The sequence below is a fragment of the Trematomus bernacchii genome, unplaced genomic scaffold (assembly GCF_902827165.1).
Source record: "Trematomus bernacchii unplaced genomic scaffold, fTreBer1.1, whole genome shotgun sequence".
Taxonomy (NCBI): domain Eukaryota; kingdom Metazoa; phylum Chordata; class Actinopteri; order Perciformes; family Nototheniidae; genus Trematomus; species Trematomus bernacchii.
The window spans coordinates 3879417-3907222 of NW_022987869.1; the positions used below are offsets into that span (position 1 = coordinate 3879417).

General features: G+C 43.4%; 1 protein-coding gene across 1 annotated transcript; it reads left to right on the top strand.

Moving 5' to 3' along the window:
* Positions 1 to 875: 875 nt before the first annotated feature.
* Positions 876 to 27637, top strand: LOC117469264 (TANK-binding kinase 1-binding protein 1-like). Its single transcript, XM_034113656.1, is given in 12 exon segments — positions 876 to 1035; positions 1038 to 1108; positions 1467 to 1598; positions 16104 to 16208; positions 16318 to 16474; positions 17831 to 18092; positions 18170 to 18276; positions 19261 to 19451; positions 23214 to 23504; positions 24877 to 24957; positions 25047 to 25274; positions 26794 to 27637. Coding segments are annotated over 12 exon segments (1914 nt in total). The 3' UTR covers positions 26923 to 27637.
* The last annotated feature ends 169 nt before the right edge of the window (positions 27638 to 27806 follow it).

Here is a 27806-nt window from a genome sequence, read left to right on the forward strand (position 1 = left end):
GCTCCATGACAATGCTACATTGTGAACAACAGGTCAATGTTTGTTGTTAGCATCTCTGCAAAATAACAGAGCTAACAGCTAAAAGAAATTCCATAGAGAGGTGCAGTGATGACGTTTTTTTGTAGGCCGACCCAGGGGTTAGAATCACAAGAGCTCCCTGACAAAAAGCAATTGGATTTTGGAATATTACACATTACACGTTTTGTTCAGCAGGATAATCTCCACATAATAACACTTTAGGATTTTTGAAGCATAAATACAATTGGCAGAAGTTAAAATCTAACGTTAAGCTATAAACACGGTCGTCCGCATCCCCACGCTAAGCTAAAGGCGACTAAAGTTCAATAGTCTCATTAGCCACTTGTTAGCAACCGCTGTTTTTTTGACACATTAAGCTTCAACATTCACCAGTGGGGTATTTACTGATGTATTTATGTTGTAGAACAGAACATGAAAATCTCTTCAGCTTGTGTTAACCACAGACCTTATTTCAGGTATTTATGTGATTCTACTTTATTCAATTAAATAAATGTTTCACAGTAACCATGGAAACTGCTAGTGAGAGACACGGCAGGCAAAAGAGGATGTACTTACAGTAAGTGCAGCAGATGGGAAACAACAAACCTTTGGCTTGCAGGCTCAATGGGCAGGTTGAACCCCCCCCCCCACACACACACATACACACACATACTATCAGCCACCTCTGCCAGGGCATGGGGCTGGACAGGTTGTTTGCCATTTAGTGCACGTGCAGTGCAGACTGCAAAGTGACTGCCTGTTCTGTCCGTCTCTCTCTGAGTCCAGTCTGTGTTTACTGCACTACATTTCACAGAAGTAATCTCTAACTCTTTCTCTCCCTCTCCTACAGCCAACTGATGATGGATCTATTCCGCAGAGGAGAGCTGGGGCTGCTGGGAGGAGGAGAGGGTCTGAGGGATGACGTGGGCATTCCCGGCATCAGCTGGTCAGCCAATCGGATGCCAGAGGACATGTACCCGGCGTCAGGATTGGCCCTGGCTGCCGCCTATCATGATATCAAACCCGGCTTGGCCAGCTGGAGAGGGAGAACAGCAGCATCAAGAGGAAGCTCAAACACTACGAGGTCAAGGTGTAGAGCAGCACACACACACACACACACACACACACACAACCACACACACACACACAACACACACACACCACACACACACACACACACACACACACACACACACACACACACACACACACACCCACACACACACACACACACACACACACACACACACACACACAACACACACACACACACACACACCACAACACACACCACACACACACACCACACACACCACACAACACACACACACACACACACACCACACATCAACACAACACACACACACACACACACACACACACACACACACACACACACACTTTACATTTAAGACATTAATAATAAGTCAATGCATTCTTCTTCTCAGTTTCCTATAATCAGTGAGTTTGGGGAGGAGAGGTTACTGTGCTGTTCCTGTGATCCCCTCATCAACGACACCAGTGTGATCCAATCAGAGACCACCAACCTGCAGCAGAGGATCAACTCTCTCACTCAGGAGGTACTGGGAACATCAAGTATTTGTGATGGAGAAGTAACCAGATACAGAGCTGATAGTTTAGACACAACTGTGGAAGGGTGTGCATGTAAGGCAGGTCACAGAAGAACCTGGAAAGGGTTATTTAAAGTTAAATACCTGTTTACTAATCACAATTGGGGAAATAATTGTACTGCTAAGCTTTACATCCCCCAAGTATTTCTGACGGACCTGAAGGTTTGCTTAAAATGGTAGGAAGTAAAACAAATCCTTGGCCCTGGCCCAGTTCTGCTGCGACTGGTGTGATTCCATCGCAAGATAGTTGTTAGTTTAGGGGCCATTGTGGCTCAGTGGAATAGTTATCCACCAATTGGAAGGTCGATGGTGCAGTCAACATACCCAAGTGTTCATGGGAAAGATACTTCACAACAAATTGCATTAATGGCATCGTCAACAAAGGATGAATGTGTCTCTCTGTAGTAGGGATGTTAAGATTCACCGATTCGCATCGGTGCACCGGCATAAACGTTCAAGATGCGAGTGCACCGGTTGAAAGAGTGCACATCGGCTACAGTTTGGGTTGAACTCGCGATGCATCGATTGTAGCGTCTTTGCATCGGTAAAAAACCGATTCATTCATATAATATCCTCTCATCCTGTCAGCACTCAGCAGAGACGATCTTTGATCTTTGCTTCGCACTACGGAGGCCGAGAGTCTCAGTTATCAACACACATGGAAATCGAGGAGAAAGAGAAACACAGCGCACCGAAAAATACCTACAAATCAAACGTTTGGCAACACTTCGGATTTTTCAAGAAAGACGGTCAACTTGAAGAATCGCTCGCAAATTGTAAACGATGCCGTGCCGCTTTAAAGTAGTACTAGGAACTTAGCGACGCACATAAAGAGGCGACATGGGGTCTGCAGCTGAAAAGAAAAACCTGAAAGTAAGACATATGAGTTAAATCACTCAGTGAGGTGTTATGTCAGAGAGAGTGGTGTTTACTTTACAACAGCCTGTGACTGCCAATAATAGTTTAAATGTCTTCCTTACAATTGTAAGCAGTTATGAAATACCTGTTTGTGAAAGGTTATTTGTATTCTTTATTGTTCATATAGAAACCACACCACTGCTTTCTGCTCACTGGTGAGTTAGCATATGAATGAGTGTTAAGCACATCAGGCTGGCAGTTGTATGGGCATTGCACTATGGTAGTTGTTATTTGCACATTGTTAATCATGGGCAATGCATCCTTAAATTGTTTAACTGTGAGGTGTTATACAATTGTACTTTACTCTGGAGAGTTTTTTAAGGTAAAAAAGGTAACAAAGAAACAGCATGATGGGATGCGCAGTACTAGTAGAGAGAACCAAATATGTAAAGCACTTTTTTGTTAATCTATGATTTGCTGCATATAAGGAATAAAACAAAAATCCTCTGTCGTACCATATTGAAGTATCATTATTTTGCATCGTGTTGAATCGCATCGTATCGCCCCGTATCGCATAATGTTGAATCAAATCGTATCGAACTGTATCGCAACAGGGGTGAATCGTATCGTATCGCATCGCCTAGTGTTTCAAATGTATCGTTAACGTATCGTATCGTTGGCAACGTATCGAGATGCGCATCGCATCGGCCTTAGTGATGGAGATGCACATCCCTACTCTGTAGGCCTCTGAATGAATGTGTGTGAAAGAGTAAATGCTGAATGTAAAAGCATTTAGGAGATGACAAAGACCAGAAACTGATATATTTAAACATTTACCATTTTCATGTGAGGTATTCGATTGTAATGGTCTCTGGGGCTTTTATGACTGTTTCAGTCAACTTTAATGTACACTGTAACACATATTCCCGTTGAATTACATAAACTACTGGCAGCTATGTTTGCCAGCATTAATCTGTTTTTCTACAGTGAACCTACTGTAATCTGCAACAGTTCATTACTGTAAAACATATTACAGGAACGTATCGAGTAAAAGCTTTACAGTATAATTCTCTCAGCTGTTTGGTTACCGTTATACTGTTTTTTTAGTGTTCCTACTGAAATCCCTACATTTGATTAATGTTAAAGGCAAGGCAAGTTTATTTATATAGCACCTTTCAACACAAGGCAATTCAAGGTGCTTTACAAAAATGAAAGACATTCAGAAAAAGGCATTTAAAAACAGTCATTAAAAAGCAAAGATACAAAATAAACATTAAAAGACAAAAAAAGACATGAATAAAAAGTTACAGTGCAGTTTAAGATATGAATAGTTCACACAGAAGTTCCACTTTACTGATGCCTTTCTTTAACCTGTTCCACTCTGAGCCTGTTTTTCAGGTCTCAGGCTCGAAAATGACATTCCCAGAACAAATGACCATATCTTCCCTTCTAAAAGGGTTAAATTAATAATCTTTTCTCAAAGTAATGATAAACCTGTGAGTTGGATGTAGAAGTGTCAGAATCAATATAAATGTTTTTTATTTTAAAGAAAATTCAGATTTTACATAGTAAAAAACTGTAAATTATAGTGTCCGTCCAAAAATTATTTTTTACAGATAGTGAAAACTACCCTTGGATGATGGGTTAGTAGACTAAAAGCTTTAGGAATCCAAAGTACAACATATAATAAGTACCCTGTATCAAGATTGATGCAAAACAAGTGAAATTTGACCTTTTTAGAGAGATTTAGCCAAAAACTGGGCCATCTGGGGTCATTTGGGTGGATTTGACCTATCTCTGGCCCCCCTTGCTCGATCTGGTTGGTTGACATACCCTTGTGACCGTTAGAGCCAATAGAATCGAAGGAGGAGACTCACATAGACACACATTGTAAAGAAAAAATGTTGCCGCTTCGCGTGTGGAAAGCGAAACTAAACTGGAGGAATGTCTCCTTCTGGAGTTTGGAAACTAAAACGCAGTTGTATTGCTTATGGATTATCAGAAATAATTTCAAAGAAGGCACAGACACATAGGATGAACCTATGGATTAACTGCAGCATCGTTTTTTTATCGTTTTAATGCCATTGAAGACCACTTTTGACCAAGGTAAGCCATATTTACATGTTTAGCTTCTTGGCTCCACATGTGATGATGTACGCTTTCGTTGATAGCGTCGCGAATGTTTATCACTGAGTGTTGAGGTGGGCACCGTTAGATTCAGTGTCTCCAGGACACCAAAAAATAGTGTTTGGTTGTGCATCTAGGATAAGTAATAAGGGAGTTCTGAGTGAGTTTATGTGCCTTTGTCGGTCCCGTTTTTTCGATCGAGGCTAATTCAGAGGCTGAGTGCTAGTATTGTGGGTTTTTTTTGAATTTTTTTTTTTAAAAAGATCAGTTAGCTGAGTTTCTTCCCGTTACATGGATATAACACATTCATAGTTTTATTCAATATTAAGATTCCTTAGACGTTGTTTCCTGCAAATGACGCGTTTATCCGCCCGGTACCGGGGGGAAGGCGTGAAACAGGTTAAAGGTGGGGTAGGTAATTTTGGAGAAACCAGCTCGAGATCGCTAGAATTTGAAAATACACAGCCGGAGAAAATCTGCCACTTCCTTACAGAGCCCCTCCTCCAACACACACGAACGCGCACATGACCAATGAGGGGACAAGATAAGTTTGTGCACAGATGGAAGGCTGACAGGCAGGTAGGCCATCCAGTTATTTTAGCCGGGCCGGCTAAAATGATTGGTCGTGCTTTTTACAGTACTACGGCTTCCACAGATGACATTTTTTTATGGATTTTTTGTCAAAGCACTTAAGATATTCATTGCTATCGGGATGTTAAGAGCATTCCATGGAATATAACAAAAAGTGTATCTCGAGCCGGTTTCTCAAACTTACCTACCCCACCTTTAAGGTTTCTCCGAACATGAGCTGTGTACGCTTGTATGGCACATACGTCCCGAGCAGCATACACAGAGAAAACCAGCCAGGACAAAGTCCCCAGACACTGATTCCCTGGGGTTACTAGCCCCAAATGTTCATTAACCAAAAATGAAACACAACCGCTCAGTTTCAATTAAAAGCAGCGGCAAAAAGATAAGTCTTCAGCCTGGATTTAAAAGTAGTAAGAGTTGCAGCGGACCTGCAGGTTTCTGGGAGTTTGTTCCAGATATTTGGAGCATAATAACTGAACGCTGCTTCTCCATGTTTAGTTCTGACTCTGGGGACAGAAAGCTGACCAGTCCCTGAAGACCTGAGAGTTCTGGATGGTTCATAATTTAGCAGTAGATCAGAAATGTATTTTGGGCCTAAACCATTCAATGCTTTATAAACCAGCAGCAGTATTTTGAAATCTATTCTTTGACACACAGGAAGCCAGTGTAAAGACTTCAGAACAGGAGTGATGTGATCCACTTTCTTAGTGTTAGTGAGGACTCGAGCAGCAGCGTTCTGAATCAGCTGCAGCTTTCTAATAGATTTTTTAGTGAGACCTGTAAAGACACCATTGCAGTAGTCCAGTCTACTGAAGATAAAAGCATGGACAAGTCTTTCCAAATCCTGCTGTGACATTAGTCTTTTAATCCTACTGTAGATATGTTCTTTAGGTGATAGTAGGCTGATTTAGTAATTATTTTAATGTGACTGTTGAAACTCAGGTCAGAGTCCATGACTACACCTAGATTTCTGGCTTTATCTGTTGTTTTGAACATTGCAGACTGAAGCTCAGCGCTAACTTTTATACATTCTGCATTGGCTCCAAAAACCATTACCTCAGTTTTATCTTTGTTTAATTGGAGAAAGTTCTGACTCATCCAGTCATTGATTTGTTCAATGCTCTTACTCAGTGTTTGAATTGGAGCATAGTCTCCTGGTGAAGTGGTTATGTAAATTTGGGTGTCATCCGCATAGCTATGGTAACTTATTTTGTTGTTTTTCATTATCTGAGCCAGTGGTAGCATGTAGATGTTAAAGAGAAGAGGCCCCAAGATGGAGCCTTGAGGAACCCCACATGTCATATTTGTCAACTCAGATGTGTATTTACCTATAGAAACAAAGCTGTTTCTGTCCTTTAAGTAGGATTCAAACCAATTTAGAACTGTTTCCGAAAGTCCCACCCAGTTTTCCAGTCGGTCTAGTAATATGTTGTGGTCAACAGTGTCAAAAGCAGCGCTCAGATCTAATAATACTAACACTGAAGTTCTGCCACTGTCTGTGTTTAAGTGGATGTCATTGAAGACCTTTACAAGAGCAGTCTCAGTGCTGTGGTTTGGATGAAATCCTGACTGGAACACATCCAAACAGTTATTTAAATGCAAGAAATTACTCAACTGTTGACAAACAACTTTTTCAATGATTTTACCTAGAAATGGGAGGTTTGATATGGGCCTGTAATTGTTCATTACTGAAGCATCGAGATTATTCTTTTTTAATAGCGGTTTAATTACTGCAGTTTTCAGGGCCTGTGGAAAAACACCTGAGTGGAGAGACTTGTTTACTATATGAAGTAGATCTGAGGCCATGCAAGGAAAAACATTTTTGAAAAACCCTGTTGGAATAATATCAAGGCAGCAGGAGGAGGATTTCAGAAGTTGAATAATGTCCTCCAGGTTTTTATTATTAACCTGATGGAATTGTGTCATGGTGTTTGAATTGATTTTAAGTGGACACAGAGACAAAACATTTGCTGTACCTGATACAGAGGCACTGACTGATTGTCTGATTTTCTGAATTTTGTCAGTGAAGAAGGAAAGCAAAGTCATTGCAGGTAGAAATTCAGAGGCTACTGACACTGGGGGGTATGTTAGTCTGTCGACGGTAGCAAACAAGGCACGTGCGTTGTTTTTGTTTTTGGTAATGATGTCAGAGAAGAAAGACTGTCGGGCAATTTTCAATTCCAAATTATAAAAGCCAACTCTCTCTTTATAGATTTCAAAGTGAACCTGGAGATTTGTTTTTCGCCACCTGCGTTCAGCTTTTCGACACTCTCTTTTTTATGTTCTCACGTTCATGGCCTTTCTCCATGGAGATATTTTCTTGCCAGTCACTTTCTTTACCTTAGTTGGAGCAATGGCATCTATAACATTTTACATTTTTGAATTAAAATGATCTACTAGCTCATTTACTGAGATGTTAGCAGGGGCAAGTGTGGAAGAAAGATTCTGAGTAAACATTTCCCTAGTATTTTCAGTTAAATATCGCTTTGTGGTTACCTCTTTTTGAACATTTTTGTGAACAGAAATAGAGCTCTCAAAGAAAACACAGGAATGATCAGAGAGTGCAACATCAGTCACCACAACCTTAGAGATATTCAGACCCTTTGAGATAATTAAGTCCAGAGTGTGCCTCTTATTGTGCGTGGGCTCCGTCACATGCTGAGTCAGTCCATATTTATCAAGAACACAAAACAGTTCTTTAGCCCCTCTGTCCTGGGGGTTGTCAACATGGATGTTAAAATCACCAACAATGACTAGACGGTCAAAGTCAATACACACTATAGACAGCAGTTCAGTAAAGTCATCAAAAAAGCTTGCACAGTATTTGGGTGGCCTATAGATATTTAGGAACAGAGCTCGAGAGGAGCATTTCAGCTGAAGGGCCACATATTCAAAAGAAGCAAAGTTCACATAAGATGTCTTCCTGCATTGAAGGGAATCATTGAACAAAATAGCAACTCCACCTCCTTTCTTACCATATCCTTGGGAAAACAGAGTACTTTGGTGTTGTTCTTACTACACAGACTTTGTACATCTCTTACAGCAGAGTCACCCACAATCAGAGTTTCAGGCCCAGTCGTTAGCTTTCCCTCTAGCCTTTTACTTTTGGAGTAGCTATTGGTCCTTACCCTGCTGTTTGAAGAGGACAGGTTATCCAGGTCATCAGAAAGAGATCTCCGGTTCTGTGTCAGTGGAGCGTATCTGTTCTGGATTGGCACACTCGGTGGTTTAGGAGGATTGTTTGTAGTTCTCCCTTTAGCAGCTGTCCACGGCTGTTTCCTATTATGAAGAGGGGTTGAAGAGGCGCTCTTCCTGGGTGATAACAATGCAGGCCAGCCGGTCGCATCACAGATTTCAGAGCGCTGGGCTCTGCCTGTTATTCGTTCTCCCAAATCCCACGGAAATGATTTACTCTTAAGCCTTGCACCCAGACATTTCCAGGGAGGACTACCACTTGTAGATTTATTACCCGGTTCACAGCCCTCCTGTTCCTTGGAATCCTTGTAGCTGCTAACTAGCTGTGAGTTAGCATGCCTTTGTCCATTCTTTTGCAACACTGGTAAAGTGGTGTCATTCCAACCTGGTCCATTCACTTCCACGTTAACTTCCAACCGTTGCATTTTCATTTCCAGCACGGCTATCTTCTGTAGAAGTTTGTGGAAGTCATCTGTAGAGAACGGAGGCATTTTGCAGCCAACTAGCTTAAGCTAAATAGCATGCAGTACCAGGCTTTAGCTGTTGCTAGGCCACGCTACTGTAAGACTGAGGTCGTCGTAAAAATATTGAAATATGGCTGAAACCCTCCGTCTATTTACGAAGAATAACTGTCCCAGTGATAAGTTAATGTTCAGGAGCCGCTGCTCGAAGTTTTCAGAAAAGAAAAATAGAAAATCAGCATAAAAAAGTAAGCAGAGGCAAGAGCAAGCAGAAAAGCGTCTGCACTGTAAGAGGGAGGGAGTTTAAGTTAAAGGGGACCTATCATGCAAAATGCAATAAATGCCCACACTGGGTTATATTTGAACTCTCTGCCTCTGCCTCCTTGCTTGGTCGGGCCGCTCAACGGTCAGCCTCACAATTGAACCTCGCGCTGGGTCCTTACACTTCGTGAGCGCGCCATGAGCGTGCCGTACCAGGAAGGGATTTCTCCCCACTGTTGATTCTTGTTGATGGCTCTGTGGTAAACCTTTTGGAAGGAATAGAACACTTTATTTAGTCTTCTTTTATTGTACACACTACTCGTGTGCTGCTGTGCTGTGCTGTTGATCATTTACCACGGAGATATTCGCGGAGAGACCGCAGCGCCTCCACGCTCGGGCCGGGGCCTGCTTTCGCCTTTCTGGTGTTTCTGTGCTCAGGAGGTTTTACCCCGAAGACATTGCGGAGAGACCGGAGAGCCGCCACGCCGGGCTGCTGTGCAGTGGAGTTTTCTACCCCTGAGACATCGCTGTGAGATATCGCGGTGAGACCTGGAGCGCCTCCACGCCGGATATATCTGGCTTTGGGATCTGAAGGATCTCCGGGCCTCCCACCTCCAGTGCCCCGGGCTCGGTGAGTGACGCCGCTTCACTTCATAACGGGAAGGGAACATCGTGGATGCTGTGCTGGCCTGGGGAAATGGCCACTATCGTGGCTCTGCTGTGCCTTTTGGCTGTCTTGGACGGTGAGAAGATTTCTAGTCATCCTGAGAAGTCTACTGGATTCAGGTCTGTTCTGCCGTCCGCGGTGAGCATCCCCTGCAAAGGATCGGGAGTGCTACACAAACAATTACCGGTTACCTTGTCACAGGCAATCAGTTCGACAAAATATGTTTGTCTTTTTTGTTTGCCTGCGATGATGGTTCTTCAGGACTGCTTCTTAAGCTCTAATCACACTCTCGCAGACTTTTCCGGTGATTCTAAAGTAGATGACAATGTATGTGTGTCGTTTAAGAGGAAAAGATGCCTGTTTTTTGTTGTTGTTATTACTGTCAGGAAATGTACAACCTAACCCTGGTCCGCCCAGTAGTAGTAGTCAGATCGCTACTCCTGCTGATTTTAAAGCTAGGTCTGGGTTGGGTTTCATCCACTTGAATGTGCGCAGTCTGTTAGGTAAACTAGATTTTGTCCGCATTTGGGAAAGCTCGACTGACGCTGACGTCATTGTTTTATCAGAAACATGGCTAAATAAAACTATTTTGGCCTCTGACATATCCTTAAATGGTTATAATGTGTATCGTGCCGACCGGCCTAATAGTGTAACCACATTAGTTTCCAAATCTATCAGTAAGCAATTCGAATTTTTAGCCTTAAATATAGAAGTGGCAAAGGGTCAACAGGTCATGGTGGTGGGCTGTTACAGACCCCCCTCAGCTGTCAAGGACTCCTTGTCTTCGCTAGCAAATCTTTTATCGCAACTAGACTACAAGGAAATAGTGCTACTTGGTGATTTTAACTGGGACTGGTTAGCTGCAGTATCAGAGGAGTTTAAGAACCTTTGTATCCCTCTGAATGTTACTCAGATTGTTGACAGTCCTACTCGCCCTAACATTAAGTCCCCTAATAAATCCTCCCTAATTGATCTCATTCTAACTAATGTTCCCCATAAATACTCATCTGTGGGAGTATTTGCGAATGATGTGAGTGACCACTGTGCTGTAGCAACAATTAGGGACACTAAGGTCCAAAAGGTTAAACCTTGTATTATCATGAAGAGAGACATAAAACATTTTGTGGAGCAGGGTTTTGTTCATGATCTGTTTGGGTTTGATTGGGGAAAAATCGATCTGTGTGCTGATGTAGAAACTGCATGGTCTTATTTTTATCTTGGTTTTATGGAGATCATTGATAGACATGCACCCCTACGTACATTTAGAGTGAAGGGACGTGACAATCCTTGGTTTTCTGCTGAATTATCTAGTCTCCTACATGAGAGAAACAAGGCCTGGGCAAAGGCTAGGAAATCAGGCTCAGAGGTAGAATGGCTGCGTTTTAGGCAGCTAAGAAATAGCTTCACTTCACATGTCAAAAGTGCTAAGTCGAAGTACTATTTGTCAGTTACCACAGAAAACCTAAATAATCCTAGGAAATGTTGGAAAGCCATAAAATCGATATCCACCGGTGAGATCCGAAATGAGCTACCTCCGTGCATTACCACAGCATCTGGCTCTATATCGGACAGGGCCACCATGTTAAATTGCTTTAATAAGCATTTTGTGTCCTGTGGCTCTCTGTTTGATTCTGTCACTAACTCTGTTTCTGTGAACACCTCAATCCGTGACTCTGAACAATGTGATTTGGAAAACCCCTTCAGTTTTACTCCTTTTACTGTAAATGTTGTTCATGAAGCATTATCTAAGTTAGATCCTAAGAAACCGTTTGGCCCGGACAACGTTGAACCTTTCTTTTTAAAGATAGCTGCAGATTTTATTGCTCCACCTCTCACTACTCTTTTTAACCTCTCCCTCAGCACAAATGCAAATCCAAAAGTATGGAAGTCAGCTTATGTCTTGCCTTTACTAAAAGGAGGGGAGGCAACTATTTTAAATAACTATAGGCCAATCTCTAAATTGTCAGTTCTGGCGAAGGTGCTCGAACGCCTAGTGAGTGAACAAGTAAAGGAGTTTTTATGTAAAAATGATATCCTGTCTAAACATCAGTCAGGCTTCAGAAAGCAACATAGCACCATCACTGCGACAATGAAAGTGGTGAATGACATTACGAGTATTTTAGATAATAAGCAGAATTGTGTATTTATTGACCTTTCCAAAGCGTTTGACACCGTCGATCATCGCATCTTAAAGCAGAGGCTACTCAGTATTGGCATATCCAGCCATGCAGTGGGGTGGTTTGTGAACTACCTCTCTGAAAGGTCCCAATGTGTTCACTTTGATGGGCTCACTTCTGAGTGGTTGAACATTGCTAATGGTGTTCCCCAAGGTTCTGTTTTAGGTCCACTTTTATTCTCCATATATATCAATAGTTTAGGTGAAAATGTGGATGAAGCTACTTTACATTTTTATGCGGATGATACCGTGATGTATTGTGCAGGTCCCTCCATTAAGGAGGCTGTTGTTAAATTACAGGCTGTTTTTAATATTATCCAGATGCAGCTCTCTGAGCTTAAGCTTCTTTTAAATGTTGAGAAAACTAAGGTAATGCTTTTTTCAAAAGCTAAAAAGACTCCAGAGACTGCTTAGGATATTGTTACTGTGCAAGGACAAGTACTCGAAGTGGTTGTCTGTTATAAATACCGAGGTATCTGGCTTGATGATTGTCTTACTTTTAAACTTCAGGTCATTAATCTGCTTAAAAAGCTGAGGGTTAGACTAGGTTTCTATTTTAGAAACAAGTCCTGTTTCTCGCTTGAGGCCAGGAAAAGGCTAGTCACTGTGACCTTTTTACCTGTGCTGGACTATGGTGATCTGATCTATATGAATGCACCTGCCCATTACCTGATCAAGTTAGATGTCGCCTATCACAGTGCTCTGAGATGTGTTACTAACTGTAAAGCACTTACACATCGCTGTACCCTGTATGCCAAGGCAGGTCTGCCTTCACTTACTGTACGGAGGCTCAGTCATTGGTACATGTTCATTTACAAAGCCATGTTGGGTAAACTACCAACTTATATCTGCTCTCTGATCTCTCGACGAATTGAAAGTACTTATTGCCTGAGATCTCATGATGTGGTTTTATTAAATGTGCCAAGTGCTAGGACTGTCTTAGGGAAGAAAGCTTTTAGTTGTGCAGCTCCACTAACTTGGAACAGTCTGCAAAAATGTTTAAAACTGAGCACTTTGGTTCCCCTGCATCATTTTAAAACTCGGCTGGGTGACATGCTGTTTGATACTCATGGTACCTGTCACTGTAAATAGAGTTTGTAAACTGTACCCTGTAATTTATGTTGTATGTCGTCCTTATTGTTGTTCTGTTATTTTTACATGTTACATGTGTAACCAATGCAGGTCACCCTTGAAAAAGAGATATTTTGATCTCAAGGGGCTTTCACCTGGTTAAATAAAGGCTACAAAATGCACTTTTTGATGTCTTTTATACATAAATATGTGTCCCCGCCCCGGTGTGTTGGGGAACTCACGCTGCGTCAGAAAATAAAACCCTTTCTCTTTTCCTCCATACCCAAATCTTTTAAAAATGGGGGTACAATAGAATTATAGAATTGGGAGGGATGAAACCCTCTTTAATGGTCACACATGCAGAGCACACAGCACACACAGTGAAATGTGGCCTCTGCTTTTAACCCATCCTAGTACAAGGAGTCTAGTACTAGGAGCAGTGGGCAGCTATTGTACAGCGCCCGGGGAGCAATGGGAGTGGGGGGGAAGGGGGGTGTCCGGTGCCTTGCTCAAGGGCACCACGGCAGGGCAGGAGGTGAACTGGGACCTCTCCAAGTAGAAGTCCACACTCCATATTTAGGTCTGGTCGGGGACTTGAACCAGCGACCCTACGGCTCCCAGTCCAAGCCCCTACTGACTGAGCCACTGCCGGACAACGAGCGGATACAGATTTGCTGCCGATATTACGTAATTTCGGATGGTGGACCCACAGAGAGTTGCTATCAGAAACAATGCCTGACGTGTTTTGGACGTAATCTCGTCTTTGTTTACATTAGCAAGCCTCGCTAACACTCAGAGCTAACCTGTACTGGAGAGCACATGTGTTTAAAAAGCAGGAAATAAAAAAAGGAACTCACCTTGTGATAAACCCGCAAGAGAAAAAGCATTTGAGCTCCATACTATTTCAGAAATAATCCTTGATGTGGTTTAGAACAGGATGGCGTTTTATCACAGCGGAATTTTACTTTTTCTCCGGTAGAATTCTGATCAGGCATTAGCTCCGCCTCCTCTTTTTTTTTTCTTTTAAAGCTAAGGACCCAAAATCCGCGTTTCTCTAACAGGGCTGCAAAAGAGGTTTATGAGCAGTATGAGGCATGGCTGCAATGGGTGATCTGTTTGGTATTTTAAGCAAAAAACTTCAAAGACATGTTTTGTATAGGTATGGCCCTACAATATATTTTTCCAATATAGCATAATAGGTGCACTTTAAATTATTCAAATTTAAAATGTATTTTTAAGCAAATGATACAATAAAATATATCACATTTGTAAAAGTAAACATTGTGTTAACACATTAGGCGCTTTCACACCAAGTACTTTTCCCAGGAATAGTTCCCGGAACTTAGTTCCCCGGAAATCTTTAGTTCCGGAACTATCTAGTTCACACCTGAATAAGTCCCTGAGGGAGCCGCTGACGTCACTTCTTCTTCTTCTTCTTCTTCTTCTTCTTCTTCTGCTTTGGGTTTACTGGCAGGCCGCAAACAACTTCACGGCGTATACTGCCACCCGAAGTCCCCGGCCGGAAGTCCCCGGAGTTGGGGACTGTCTTCAGTAGAAGCTGCTGAGAGTCTTCCCAGCAGCTTCTACTGAAGCCTTCCGAGTAAATCCACAGAAGCGCCGACACCTCCTCATCACTCCACCGCTCCCATGTTTTCTTTTGTGTTGCCATAAGTTATTCTCTCTCCGTTGGTGCGCTGGGCTAATGCTAATAATGCTAATGCGAGCAAATAAAATGGCGGCTTCACAAAACTTTTCAGAGTTTTACGGGGCGTGGTTTGCAATCAGAAATTGGAACCTTTTTCTCCCCAGGAAAGTCCCTGCTCTCTAGCAGGGACTAAAAAGGGGGGAAAAGGTTCGCAAAAAAAAGTTCTAGTTTCAGATCTTTTTGGTGTGAACGCAAAATCCCAGGAACTATCGGAACTATTCCTAGGAAAAGTACTCCGGTGTGAAAGCGCCTCTTGCTAGCATAAAAAGGGATTGGACAAGAGATGCCCTTACAACATTAGACTTTTATTAAATGCCTCTGTTCCCATTTCGGGGTTGATGTCAACAAGAGCAGAAAAAGCAGATGAGATATTGATGTAGTGAGTAAAAATTATTTTCACTTAATACAGAGCTGAATACTTTTTGGCTCCATATTGCATTAGCAGGCTTTCCTGCCTAGGTGGGGGAAAGTCAACATAACACATTCTAAAACAAATTGTAGTTGAAGTGGCCACACAACAAATAGCAAAATAGAGTCCAGTCTCTCATATACGTTTTGCAACAAATAATAAAATAATTGAGGACAGACAAGGCTAAATTAAAGTTTGATTACTTAAGAACTCAATGCTGTGGCTCTGAGAAGAAAATGTTAAAACAAGTAACTAGCTAGAGCAAGCTAACGTTAACTTAAAACATTTCCAAGCAGTAGACAATCATTTTGGCAAAAATCTGTCAAATCAATGTCATTTCAGATCAAAACTGTGCTAGATTGACTTTGACAAAAGTGTTATTACCTTGATAAGAGCAGGACGGATCCTGATTGTTGAGGAAGAAATGCAGCATGTGGTAAAATGACGACTTCAATGTGCTGCCAAGGTTGAGTCCAAGCTGATGATCATCCTCTTACAATCTTACTCTTCTTCTTCTTCCTCTTTCTTATACCGTGACAAAAATCAGCAATCTTCTATATTCTATGCCTTTGGAGAAATTCCTTTGTGTTGAATGTGAGCTAAATAAGATGGTAGATTACTGTATGAAATTCTCTGTATTTGTGCAGCTATTTGTTACAGTGTGAATCACAGCTGAGCTGACAATGTGTACTGAAGGACACTCTTTGTGGTCAATCCTGGTTATTATTTTTATATGAGACTATTGAAGTATATATAGTGCCTATAGCCATGTCGCTAATTTAGCTGATTCCAGCCCTTAAATAAGTAAGGACTGTGTTTGTTAACAAGATGAATGATGGACAAAACTAACTAAATACGACCACATTGGTTTTTTACTCTAATTATCTCTTATAGCAAAGTCTGAAATGTTTCTCCTTCCTGTTTCTGTGTCAGCTCCAGAAGAGTAAGGAAAGAGAGGAGAGGTTGGAGGAAGTCATCCAGGCTTATGAGAAGATTCACCTGGAGAAGAGCAACGTCCAGAGGGACCTGGACAAGATGGTAAGCACACACACACAGACACACACTGTTTGGTGGTAATACAACGTTTGTGTTAAGTGTCGAGCAGCAGTTTGTGCTTGAGTTTCACCGTAATGTGTGTGTTTGTCAGACCTCTCTGGCAGAGCAGCATGTGGAGCAGATATGCGGTCTGGAGTCGGCTCTCAGACAGAGAGAAACATCTCTGCAGAAGCTCAGCGTTCAACTCCGCAGCAAAGACGCACACAAGTCTCATCTGCAGCTGCACGCCAGCCTGGACGTTCCCCGAGGTGGGTTCTGTGTGGAGCAGCAGACAGAGATGCACTGTGCCCCGGTGGCACACTGTGTGCTTACATGTGCTATTTTGAGTGCATAAGTGCATCCCAATGTGAAGCATGGTGAAATGCTCTATGATAACCCAGATGGTGCACTCCTAACGGTCAAAGAGTGTGGATCGATGCACCCTCCTCATGCTTAACAACCACCGGCCGTGATTTCGGTTGCTTTGGTAAACACAGCACTATACAAATAAAAGTTAACATATTTTTTCTTACACCAACTATAATAGTGTCAAAAATAAGTAATAGTAAATAGTTTGGGTTTACTTAAAAGACAGATGTCAACGCTAGGAGCTCACAATCCTCAATTTGTTTCCATATAGAGTAAGTTAGCCCTAGTGGTAAGTATATAAAGAAGAATGTAAGATTTTACTGTAACACTATTAAGCTGCTTGGCTAAGGTACGTTACTTGGCCTTGAAGTAATCCTGGTTCAGGTTACAATGTCAGGTATTAAGCTAGTTAGCTAACAATTGCAGCTTACAATAAAGCCGACAATACTTACCCTCGTACTTCTGGTTGTGGAGGCAGTAATCAAAAGGAAACTGCCATCTGAATCCTTTTAAGCTTATTCCTCCATTAATATGGGGGCGGCAGTAGCTCTGGGACTTGGCTTCAGAACTGGAGGGTCGCCAGTTCAAGTCCCAGAACGGACCGAGTTTGGACTGTTGATTAGTGCTTTGAGAAGATGTATAAAAGCTGCCAACTGCTCCGAATACAAGAACGGGTTGAATTCGTATTCTTATTTGAATTTTTTTTTTCAACTTTATTTAACAATTATCCCATTACATCAGAAAAAGCTCTTAAAACATCAGGATTTAGTACATTCATTCAAAACTGAGGGCATTATTAACAGAAAACATTAAAAAAAACACAAGTTGTCACTCAGGAATTAAGGTGTTTAGAAAAATAAATTGTTGGGCTTTTTTACTTTTTCACAATTTAATTAATTAATTATATAATTTCACGTTATTAAGAAATGCATAAACACTAGGGAAATATCAATAAAATAACATTTGTGTATGAAATATCTTGTTAAAGTAATAAAAGGAATCATTCCAAATTCAGTTTTTGGTTTTACAAAATGCAAAGACACATTTTATATTATCACACGTTATGACCGGAAAGTTCTTCTAATTTTAAACTGGAAAGCATCCCAAAATATTTGAACTACATTGAAAGAAAAGAAAAGATGTTCTAATGTTTCAATAATCAAATTACAAAGAGAACGGGCTAAATGCAGAGACTTATTTTCACGTCCTCATCATTAGACCAGTGTCCTGTACTGATGTGTGTGTGGTTCTGTCAGAGGGCCGGGGGGGGCAGCTGCAGAGCTCCCGCAGCCTGGACGCTCTGTCCGACCTGAAGCTGCAGCGCCTGGAGGCCGAGCTGGAGGGGGCCCGGCACCGGGAGGAGGGGGCCTGCCACCGGGAGGGGGAGCTGAGGGCCGAGCTCAAGAGGCTGCAGAAGGAGGTCGCAAAGCTGCAGGAAGCACAGAGACAGGCCCAGGAGCCCCCCCCACACTGTGAGCACTGCGACGTAGAGTGGATAAAGAAGGCCGGGGACGAACAGTAAGTGTGACTCGGAAGCAGTGTGTATATCTGTCAGATTGTGATATGTTGTTATTCAGACTGTGTTGTTGTTGCAGGGTTAACCTAGCATTAGCCTACACAGAGCTAACGGAGGAGTTGGGTCGTGTTCGCAGTCTGGCTGTGAAACAGAGCGACCTTCTGCGGCACGTCTCACAGGAGCCTGGTAAGCACCCCAGTGGATTCTTGTGTAATTAACTTCATGGTATCATTAGATATCATGAAGAAGAGGCTATACTAATGAGAAGATATTGAGAAAGTTCAGAGAAATCGACTGGAGGCAGGCATAAGCACACAGAAACTAACCACTTGACAAAACACAGCTGGAAAGGGCAGGTCAAAACACAGGAGCAGCAGGTGATTACACACAAGTGGAAATAATCAGGGCGGGGCAAACTAAGCACAACAGGCGGGAAACTCCAAAGACAGGAAGTGAAACAGACAAAAGTAAGGTGTTTGACGAAACACACAAAAGGTTGGGGTAGGTCCCATTGGAGAAGCCAGCAAAACTAAGTTGGCTTTTTTAAACTGTCTGACCTGAGAGACCCAGCCCAGTGTTGCCAACTATTTTCCAATAAAGTAATAGGAGCTCAGTTTAAAGATAAAGGTGAAAAGGTTCAATAGGCATGTTGATGGTGAATTTTAGGCTTCTTCACGACCACAAACGTTCTTTTGTGATCATGTACGTTTAGTATTCAAACTGTTTATTACAGTCGAAGCAAAGCACATGTGGCTCAGGGGGAATATGGGGCATCTATCAATTCGAGGGCAACATGGCCAATCACAGAGACATAATCCTAATAATTAGCCTCCGCTAGGTATTTAATATTAGCTGCGATGATACAGACCTGAGCCCGAGTTACAGGGACAATCATGTATTTTCATCACCTTAATAGTGTTAGCATGTGTGAAACGTACATGCCAGGATATGACCTGATGATCAGTAATGCATATTTTGTTAAAGAATTGTATTGTTCTCATGCTTCTGATAAAGATGCTGTGCAATACGGTTTCTTTTATCCCTCATACCTTTGCTTCGAAATATTCACTGACAAGAGGCCACTGACCTGAGTGGGTGGGATGGCAGGGGTGCAGTAAGAGAGAAATGCTTTATTTTCCAATAATTCTATGTCTTGTTTTTCTCTTCAAGTCAACCGTCCTTCCCCAGCCCCTCAGCATCTCTCCCCCACCTCCCCCCAGCGCCCCTCACTCTCCCCTGACCGGCTCCACCCCACCCCCTCCCCTCCTCACTCCCCAACCGACGGCCCCGCCTCCTACTCCCATCAGCCAACCTGCAGCCGTCTACGGGCCAAGTTCCAGGGCCGACGCAGTTATTCTGAGGTGAGGCTGGAGAGTTCAACTTTAGGTGATTAACTACAAATGTGAAGTTTGATCATGTTAATTGTGACGGGGTTCTCTTTGTCCGTTCGTAAACATAGGCGTAGTCAGTTGATTTTAAAGGTGGGGTAGGTCATTTTGGAGAAACCAGCTCGAGTGCGCTAGAATTTGAAAATACACAGCCGGAAGAAATCTGCCACTTCCTTACAGAGCCCCTCCTCCAACACACACGAACGCGCACATGACCAATGAGGGCACGAGATAAGTCTGTGCACAGATGGAAGGCTGACAGGCAGGTAGGCCATCCAGTTATTTTAGCCGGGCCGGCTCAGATGATTGGTCGTGCTTTTTACAGTACTACGGCTTCCACAGATGACATTTTGTTATGGATTTTTTGTCAAAGCACTTAAGATATTCATTGCTATCGGGATGTTAAGAGCATTCCATGGAATATAACAAAAAGTGTATCTCGAGCCGGTCTCTCAAACTTACCTACCCCACCTTTAAGGTTTCTCCGAACATGAGCTGTGTATGGCACATACGTCCCGAGCAGCATACACAGAGAAAACCAGCCAGGACAAAGTCCCCAGACACTGATTCCCTGGGGTTACTAGCCCCAAATGTTCATTAACCAAAGATGAAACACAACCGCTCAGTTTCAATTAAAAGCAGCTGCAAAAAGATAAGTCTTCAGCCTGGATTTAAAAGTAGTAAGAGTTGCAGCGGACCTGCAGGTTTTTGGGGGTTTGTTCCAGATATTTGGAGCATAATAATAACGGTACCGGGCGGATAAACGCATCATTTGCAGGAAACAACGTCTAAGGGATCTTAATATTTAATAAACTATGAATGTTTTATATCCATGTAACGGGAAGAAACTCAGCTAACTGATCTTTTTAATTTTTTTTCTTCAAAAAAACCCCACAATGCTAGCACTCAGCCTCTGAATTAGCCAAGAGCGAAAAAATGTAACCTAAAACGGCACTTAAACTCACAATAACTCCCTTATTACTTATCCTAGATGCACAGCCAACCACTCGTTTTTGGTGTCCTGGAGACACAGAATCTGTGTAAAAAATCTCAATACTCAGTGATAAACATTTGCGACGCTATAAACGAAAGCGTACATCATAACATGTGGAGCTCGGTAGCTAGAAACGCTAACATGGCTTACCTTGGTCAAAACTGGTCTTCAATGGCATTAAAAACGATAAAAAAACGATGCTGCAGTTAATCCATAGGTTCATCCAATGTGTCTGTGCCCTCTTTGAAATTATTTCTGATAATCCATAAGCAATAAAACTGCTTTTTCGTTTCCAAATGCCAGAGGGAGAGATAGCTCACACTCTGCCCTGCATTTACATGCGCAAAGCCCCCACCTTTTCTCTTCACAATGTGTGTGTGTGTGTGTGTGAGCCTCCCCCTTCGATTCTATTGGCTCTAACGGTCAGAAAGAGGTGTCAACCATCCAAATCGACCAAGGGGGGCCAGAGATATGGAAAAAAAAACATTTTCACCCAAATCACCTCAGAGGTGGGGTGGTTTTGGCTAAACCTCTCTAAAAAGGTCAAATGTCACTTGTTTTGCATCAATCTTGATACAGGGTACTTATTATATGTTGTACTTTGGATTCCTAAAGCTTTTAGTCTACTAACCCATCATCCAAGGGTAGTTTTCACTATCTGTAAAAAATAATTTTTGGACGGACACTATAATTTACAGTTTTTTACTATGTAAAATCTGAATTTTCTTTAAAATAAAAAACATCTATATTGATTCTGACACTTCTACATCCAACTCACAGATGTAACCTTGCTTTGATAAAAGAAATTATTCATATAACCCTTTTAGAAGTTAAGTTGTAGTCATTTGTTTTGGGCATGTCATTTTCGAGCCTGAAACATGAAAAACAGGCTTGGTGCTTAACAGGTTAACGGACATCTTGATCGGCGAAACAAACTGAAACTGAAACTCTGCCGCACGGTCCCCTCGTTCCTTGGAAGAGGCGGAGAGGTGGGTGTTTGTCATCTGCTGGTGGACTAACCGGAGAGAATTACAGTGCTTGCCTCGACGGGGAGGGATTGCATTGAATTAAAGCAGCGGGAGCAAACGCTTGCCTCGGGGAGGGAGAAAGAAAGCCACAGCGGAGAATAAACAGAAGGGTAACCATGGTAACCAAGTCTTCTTCACTGCTTTTGTGGCAGACTACAGCACCACTTACAGGCCTGCATATGTACTACAGCGTCTCCAGCGCTTTCGAACGGCAATGGCCGTGGCTGTCTCCTCCTGATTGGTGGAGTTGGCCCAATAGCCGTAGCGCCACCGTCCTGACGTCAGGACAGTGTTCAAATCTGGATCAGTTTTTTATCAGATCCGTTGCAGCCCCTTTTTTAGAGATTTGGGTATGGAGGAAAATAGAGAGGGTTGTGTTTTCTGACACTTGGTGAGTTCCCTGGAACACCGGGGACACATATTCATGTATAAAAGACGTACAAAAGTGCATTTTGCATGATAGGTCCCCTTTAAATCATATTTAAACCACGGAAGTGATGCGCCTCCGTCTTTATCATATTCCCCTTTGCTGGGGAGACGCCGGCGAAACTGCAGTTCGCTGCCCGTCATGCGAGTATCGCGTACTTTAGTTTAATGTATGTTTAAATAATTGTACACTCACAAGCGTGCACTCATGGTCGCGCTACAGAAATGGGAGGGGGAAAAGGGGACGTTTAGTGGCGATTTAAACCTTATTTATTGACGAACGGAAGGGAGCATGAAATGTTTGGTGTGTGTGTGTGTGTGCGCCACCGGCTGTCAGTGGCGAGTCAGTGGCGTAACAAGGTTGCGATTGGCCCCGGTGCAAATATTGTTTTGGGCCCCCCCCCCAAACATAAGCGCACGCTAATGCGCTCACACACGCACGGACATACACAACCACTCAGAAGCGCCACATGTATAGGCTATCAACAACAGCCTGCCCTGGCCTCAGACCACCACAGCCTGACAACGGCACAGTGAACTAAGAAGAGGATTAAACCTGTTTCCTTGATGTTTGTCTCTGGGGAATGGGCCGGTAGGCCTACATAGACCAGTTGCTATAATATAGCTTTTGATCTTGGCGTCGGGGGTCTCAATAGCGCCATAGAGTCCCCTATCGGTTGGGGCCCTTGGGGGAACTGTTGGACCACCGCCGGGCACAGCCACATCCAGCCTCTCCTCCTGGCTGGCTGGAGAAGAAGGTTGCACAGCCACGGCCACGGATACAGCTTCACTTGTGGAGCTAGATGGCAATGATGGTGGTGAGCTATCGTTAGCCTCCGGCTGCCGCTGCACGTCAACATTGCTAACGTTAGCGCTCGATTTCGAGGACGATGTATGACAAAAAAAAACGGTCTAATTTTGTAAGTTTAGCTGTTACATCTCCTTGCTCTCTCTTGTCCTTTCTCTTTTGAGCGCTGCTCTTGTGCTTTGGTTTGCTGTACATTATAAATGCAAGCTATTACATTTTTTATAATACTGCCGAACTTGCTGCTGCTAGCTACAGTACAGTACAGGTTGATTAAACGGTTCGCTCGTCACGCAAGGTATCACATGACATGAAAGGGAGCAAGGTCATTGGACAGACAAATTACAAATTAATTTAGGTTGCTTGGTCACTTTGAAGACTGCGTGAACCGGTCAATGCCATTGGGGCCCCAAAAAAATATATTAAAAAAGAATATTAAATAAATATATATACCATTTTTTTTACCTTTGCCCCTCTCCAAGGTATCTGACCCCTCAGGCCTCCGCCGGCCCCTGGCTTGGCTGATGAGGGATCCGGTATCAACACTCCCCAAGCCCAGGACCCTCCTGGGGGAGAAGCAGAGCTATGGACAAAACAAACCCCAGCTTCGTACCTCATTTGGGGGCCTGGTCAGACCGACGTCGGCTCACGGACCTGGAGGGGAGAGAGGAGGAGAGAGGGGAGGAGAGAGGGGAGAGAGGGGAGGAGGAGGCAGTCTGAGCAGCAGTCCTCATCACTGTCCTCTGGACCTGGGCTTCCCTCTGGCTGCTGAGGTGAGACTTTCAGGGACTTACTCAGTGCTAACAGTCCAATGCTGCACTCCATTAACATTGGACTTCGGAGGTCGGATAAGTAGTGACCTCACATCTGAGTTGACTGCCTTCCAGTAGCACAGCTCCAAGCTGATGCTTTACATTGCATACAGTGATCACAGGCCTGTGTGCTGCTGCTCATGGAAACTGTGCTGACACTGTTTCCCCAGGCAGTTTGGGATTGGTACTGAGTGTTTCAACCAAGATCATGCCATTTTGATATGCTAAGTATCTGAGCACGGTGCTGCTCTATGAGCTTTACTGTGACCTCCATTTGATGAACTGACCCAGTGGAAAGATGGCCCCTTATGACGGTGCCTGTTGAGAGTCATTGACTGCAAGAGTATTTTCAGGTTATCACCCTTGATCGATTAAACTCTCTTTAAAAGGTTGCTCAGTTTCAAAGCTAGATTTAATTTACTGGTACTCTTACTACAAATCCATTGACACTAAATGATTCTCCAAGGTTAGGCTAAGTTTTGGCGAACCTCTCACCTTAAGATATCTGAATGAAAAGGGGTTCCTTAGATTCCCTCAACTCGCGGCCACTCTAGTCAATGGGTGCTATTCCACCACACGCGGCGCGTTACGGCTCAGAAGCGTCCCAGAAGCGTCTCGGCGCAGGGCTCCTCTAAAATTAGGATGATCATATATAGCATATATATATATATATATACACAACACACAAACTAATTTTGCAGACCTATCCCTCCGTAGTCTTTCAAGTAGGAGGAGAAATGCCAGCGTTCTCCTCCGGTTTACAGGCACTGTGTAAATTATATATATAGAATAATTATGATGATGAATGCATTTTTTTACCACTAAAATACAGCAACACATCTTTGATTCATGTCGTTTATAACTGGAATATTACAGTTATTATTAACTTTGTCTGTACAAAGTAGCCTGTCCAGGAAATATGCCCAAATCAACAAAAACTGCGAGCCGGCAGGCAAGACGCTCCGCTTCTGAAATGCTTCTGAAACGCGCCTGGTAGGGTATGACGCCGGAGGAGGTCGGACCAAAACCGCGGCGCAGACGGACCCGGTGGAATCTAGGGGTAATGGTTACACAAGCCGAAAAACATTATGACATCACAAAGTGGCCAAAATCTGATTTTCAGTTTTTATATAAATGGATCAGGACAAAAAGTGAGAGAATCTTTGTTCCTGAAACTTTCAGAGTCTCTTTCCACAGAGGGGGGGACACGTGTTGATGTATAAAAGATGTGAAAAAGTGGATTTTGGAACACTGCATTTAACATTTAATATATTGTATTATCCTATAAACTGCAGTAGTAACGCTGATGCCCTCCCCCCCCCCTCTTCTTCAGGTACATCACTTCTGTCGCCATGATAACCCCCCCGAGCCCACCCCACTGGTGACCCCCCCACAGTCCTCTGATGATGAAGAGGTAATGACGATCTTAATGTTTGTGGCTCTTGTCATGTCTTAAATCTTGATGATTGATTCGGGGTGTGTGTGCTTCACGTACATTCACAGGACGTTTGTACCTATCTGTCTCCGGCTGCCAGCCCGCCTCGGACGCTCGGCGCCATTGGGATTGGCTCATTGTCACCGAGGGAACAGCCCCTACACTCCTCATTCCCATCTCCTAGGAAACAGCCCCGCCATCCCTCCTTCTCGTCCCCTGAGGGCCCCTCCACCCTCTCCTGCCATCTGCCTCCCTACATGAACACTGAGCATGCTCAGTCGTGGCCCTCCATTAACGTGAGTAGAAACAATGATGAGGATTACATAAAGCAGCTGAAAGGCTCCCTGCAGTCCTCGAGGGGAAACCAACTATTACGGCAAAAAAGAGGTTTAAAAAAACAAGTAATTCCCAACGGAGGACCAGACACATGAAATATGTATAGCAGTTGAAAAAGAAACATAAACTTAAAGAGAAAGGTATTTAGATTTAGAAAATGGTTGCTGCATTAACCTGGGAAATCATTTTCAGATCTGCAGACCAATCAGGAACCACGACTCTGACACCAACCATGTCATGTTCTAGCTAATGTGATGCTAACTGCATGTCGTTGTTTAGCACTTGTGTGATGACTATAAAGTTGAATCTAATCTCATCTGATTGTATCGCACCGTGGTGCTCCATCAATCGAGAGAAAGCTGAAACAACAGAAACGAGAACACAGGAATTGTATTTGATCTTTAGTTTGTCCTCTGATTTGTAAAAGTCAAACTGCTGTCTAGACACTTTTACCAGGATGTATTAAATTGGATGATTTCAGTGCCATTAGAGGTATGGACAGCCAATAAATGCAAGAATTTTGATTCTTTAAAACAAAAAACTGAAGGATGTTAAAGGCATTGCAATCTTGATAGATCTTTGGATGAAGAGGAGATAAATGACTGTCATCTGTATACAATGACGCTAAAAGGCTGGGGAGATTTCTCTGTGTGTTCATCACTACAAGCAAACCGTCAGAACCCACATATTAACCCTAAAGGTCACCTATTATGCAAAATCCACTTCTTCATGTCTCTTCTACATCAACATGTGTCCCCTCTGTGGAAAGAGACTCTCTCTTTCCACAGAGGGGACACATGTCTCTTCTACATCAACATGTGTCCCCTCTGTGGAAAGAGACTCTCTCTTTCCACAGAGGGGACACATGTCTCTTCTACATCAACATGTGTCCCCTCTGTGGAAAGAGACTCTGAAAGTTTCAGGAACAAAGATTCTCTCTCTTTTTCTCCTGATCCATTTATATAAAAGCCTCTGTCTGAAAATGAGCTGATCAGATTTTGGCCACTTGTGATGTCATAATGCTTTTGGCTTGTGTAACCATTAGCCAATCACCAACCAAGGTAACCATGAACACATTTGACATCATCCAATGGATTACAAAGCTTGTGTGTAAATGAAGTAAAAAAAACACTGATTCCGTGATCACGCATAGTTTGACCTCTGACCCTCTCTAGTAATCCATCCCTCTGTCCCTCTGTCCTCCTCCTATTCCCCTCTGTCCTCCCTCTCTCCCACTATGTCCTCCTCTGTCCTTCTCTGTCCTCCCCTGTCCCCCTCTGTCCCTCTCCCTCCCTCTCTGCCCCCTCTCTGTCCCCCTCCCCTCCCCCACTCTGTCCCCCCCTGTCTCCCTCTCTCCTCTGTCCTCCTCTGTCTTCCTCTCCTCTGTCCTCCCCCTCTCCTCCTCTGTCCTCCTCTGTCCTCCTCTCTCCTCTGTCCCCCTCTCTCCCCCTCTCTCCCCCTCTGTCCTCTGTCCCACAGTTATGGATGGAGTCAGAGGAGAGTGCTGCTCGGAGCTGTCCCCTGTGTCAGCTGACCTTCCCCACCGGTTACCCTGACGACGCCCTCATCAAACACATCGACTCCCACCTGGAGAACAGCAAGATCTGACTTTATACCAAGCATGTCAGACCCCTGGTCACCTGACCCAGGGACAGTTTGATGAGCCTGCATGTTTCTCTCCACAGAACTGTCCCAGTGTAGCCCAGGTCTTCTGGTAGACGTCCCTTTGTCCTTCAGTCCATATAGTGGATTCTAACCAGCAACCCTCCAGGTACAGAAGGCTTTCCACCCTCCAGGTTCCAGAGCTCAACATCATAGCTGCAGGTTGTGCATCTTTTCATTTGTGTTCACAGAGAACACCAACAAACATCTCTCAGAGTCACCATGTCAGTCATTCTGTCCTCATCATGGACGTATAAAGAAAACTGGATCCAGAGTTGAAGGGTCTCGTTAATTTCTATCAAAGTAGCTCAGTGGCGCATAAAGCCAAAATGGACTGACTCTCAAGTACAAAAATACCTAGATCTTATCTGGATCTTATCTAAGTCTTCCCTAGTCGTTTTATGGATCTTCCCTAGACCTTCCCTTGATCTTCCCTAGACCTTCCCTTGATCTTCCCTAGACCTTCCCTAGATCTTCCCTAAACCTTCCCTAAACCTTCCCTTGATCTTCCCTGGACCTTCCCTAAACCTTCCCTTGATCTTCCCTGGACCTTCCCTTGATCTTCCCTGGACCTTCCCTAAACCTTCCCTTGATCTTCCCTGGACCTTCCCTAAACCTTCCCTTGATCTTCCCTGGACCTTCCCTAAACCTTCCCTTGATCTTCCCTGGACCTTCCCTTGATCTTCCCTGGACCTTCCCTAAACCTTCCCTTGATCTTTCCCTGGACCTTCCCTAAACCTTCCCTTGACCTTCCCTGGACCTTCCCTTGATCTTCCCTAGACCTTAGATCTTCCCTAAACCTTCCCTAAACCTTCCCTTGATCTTCCCTA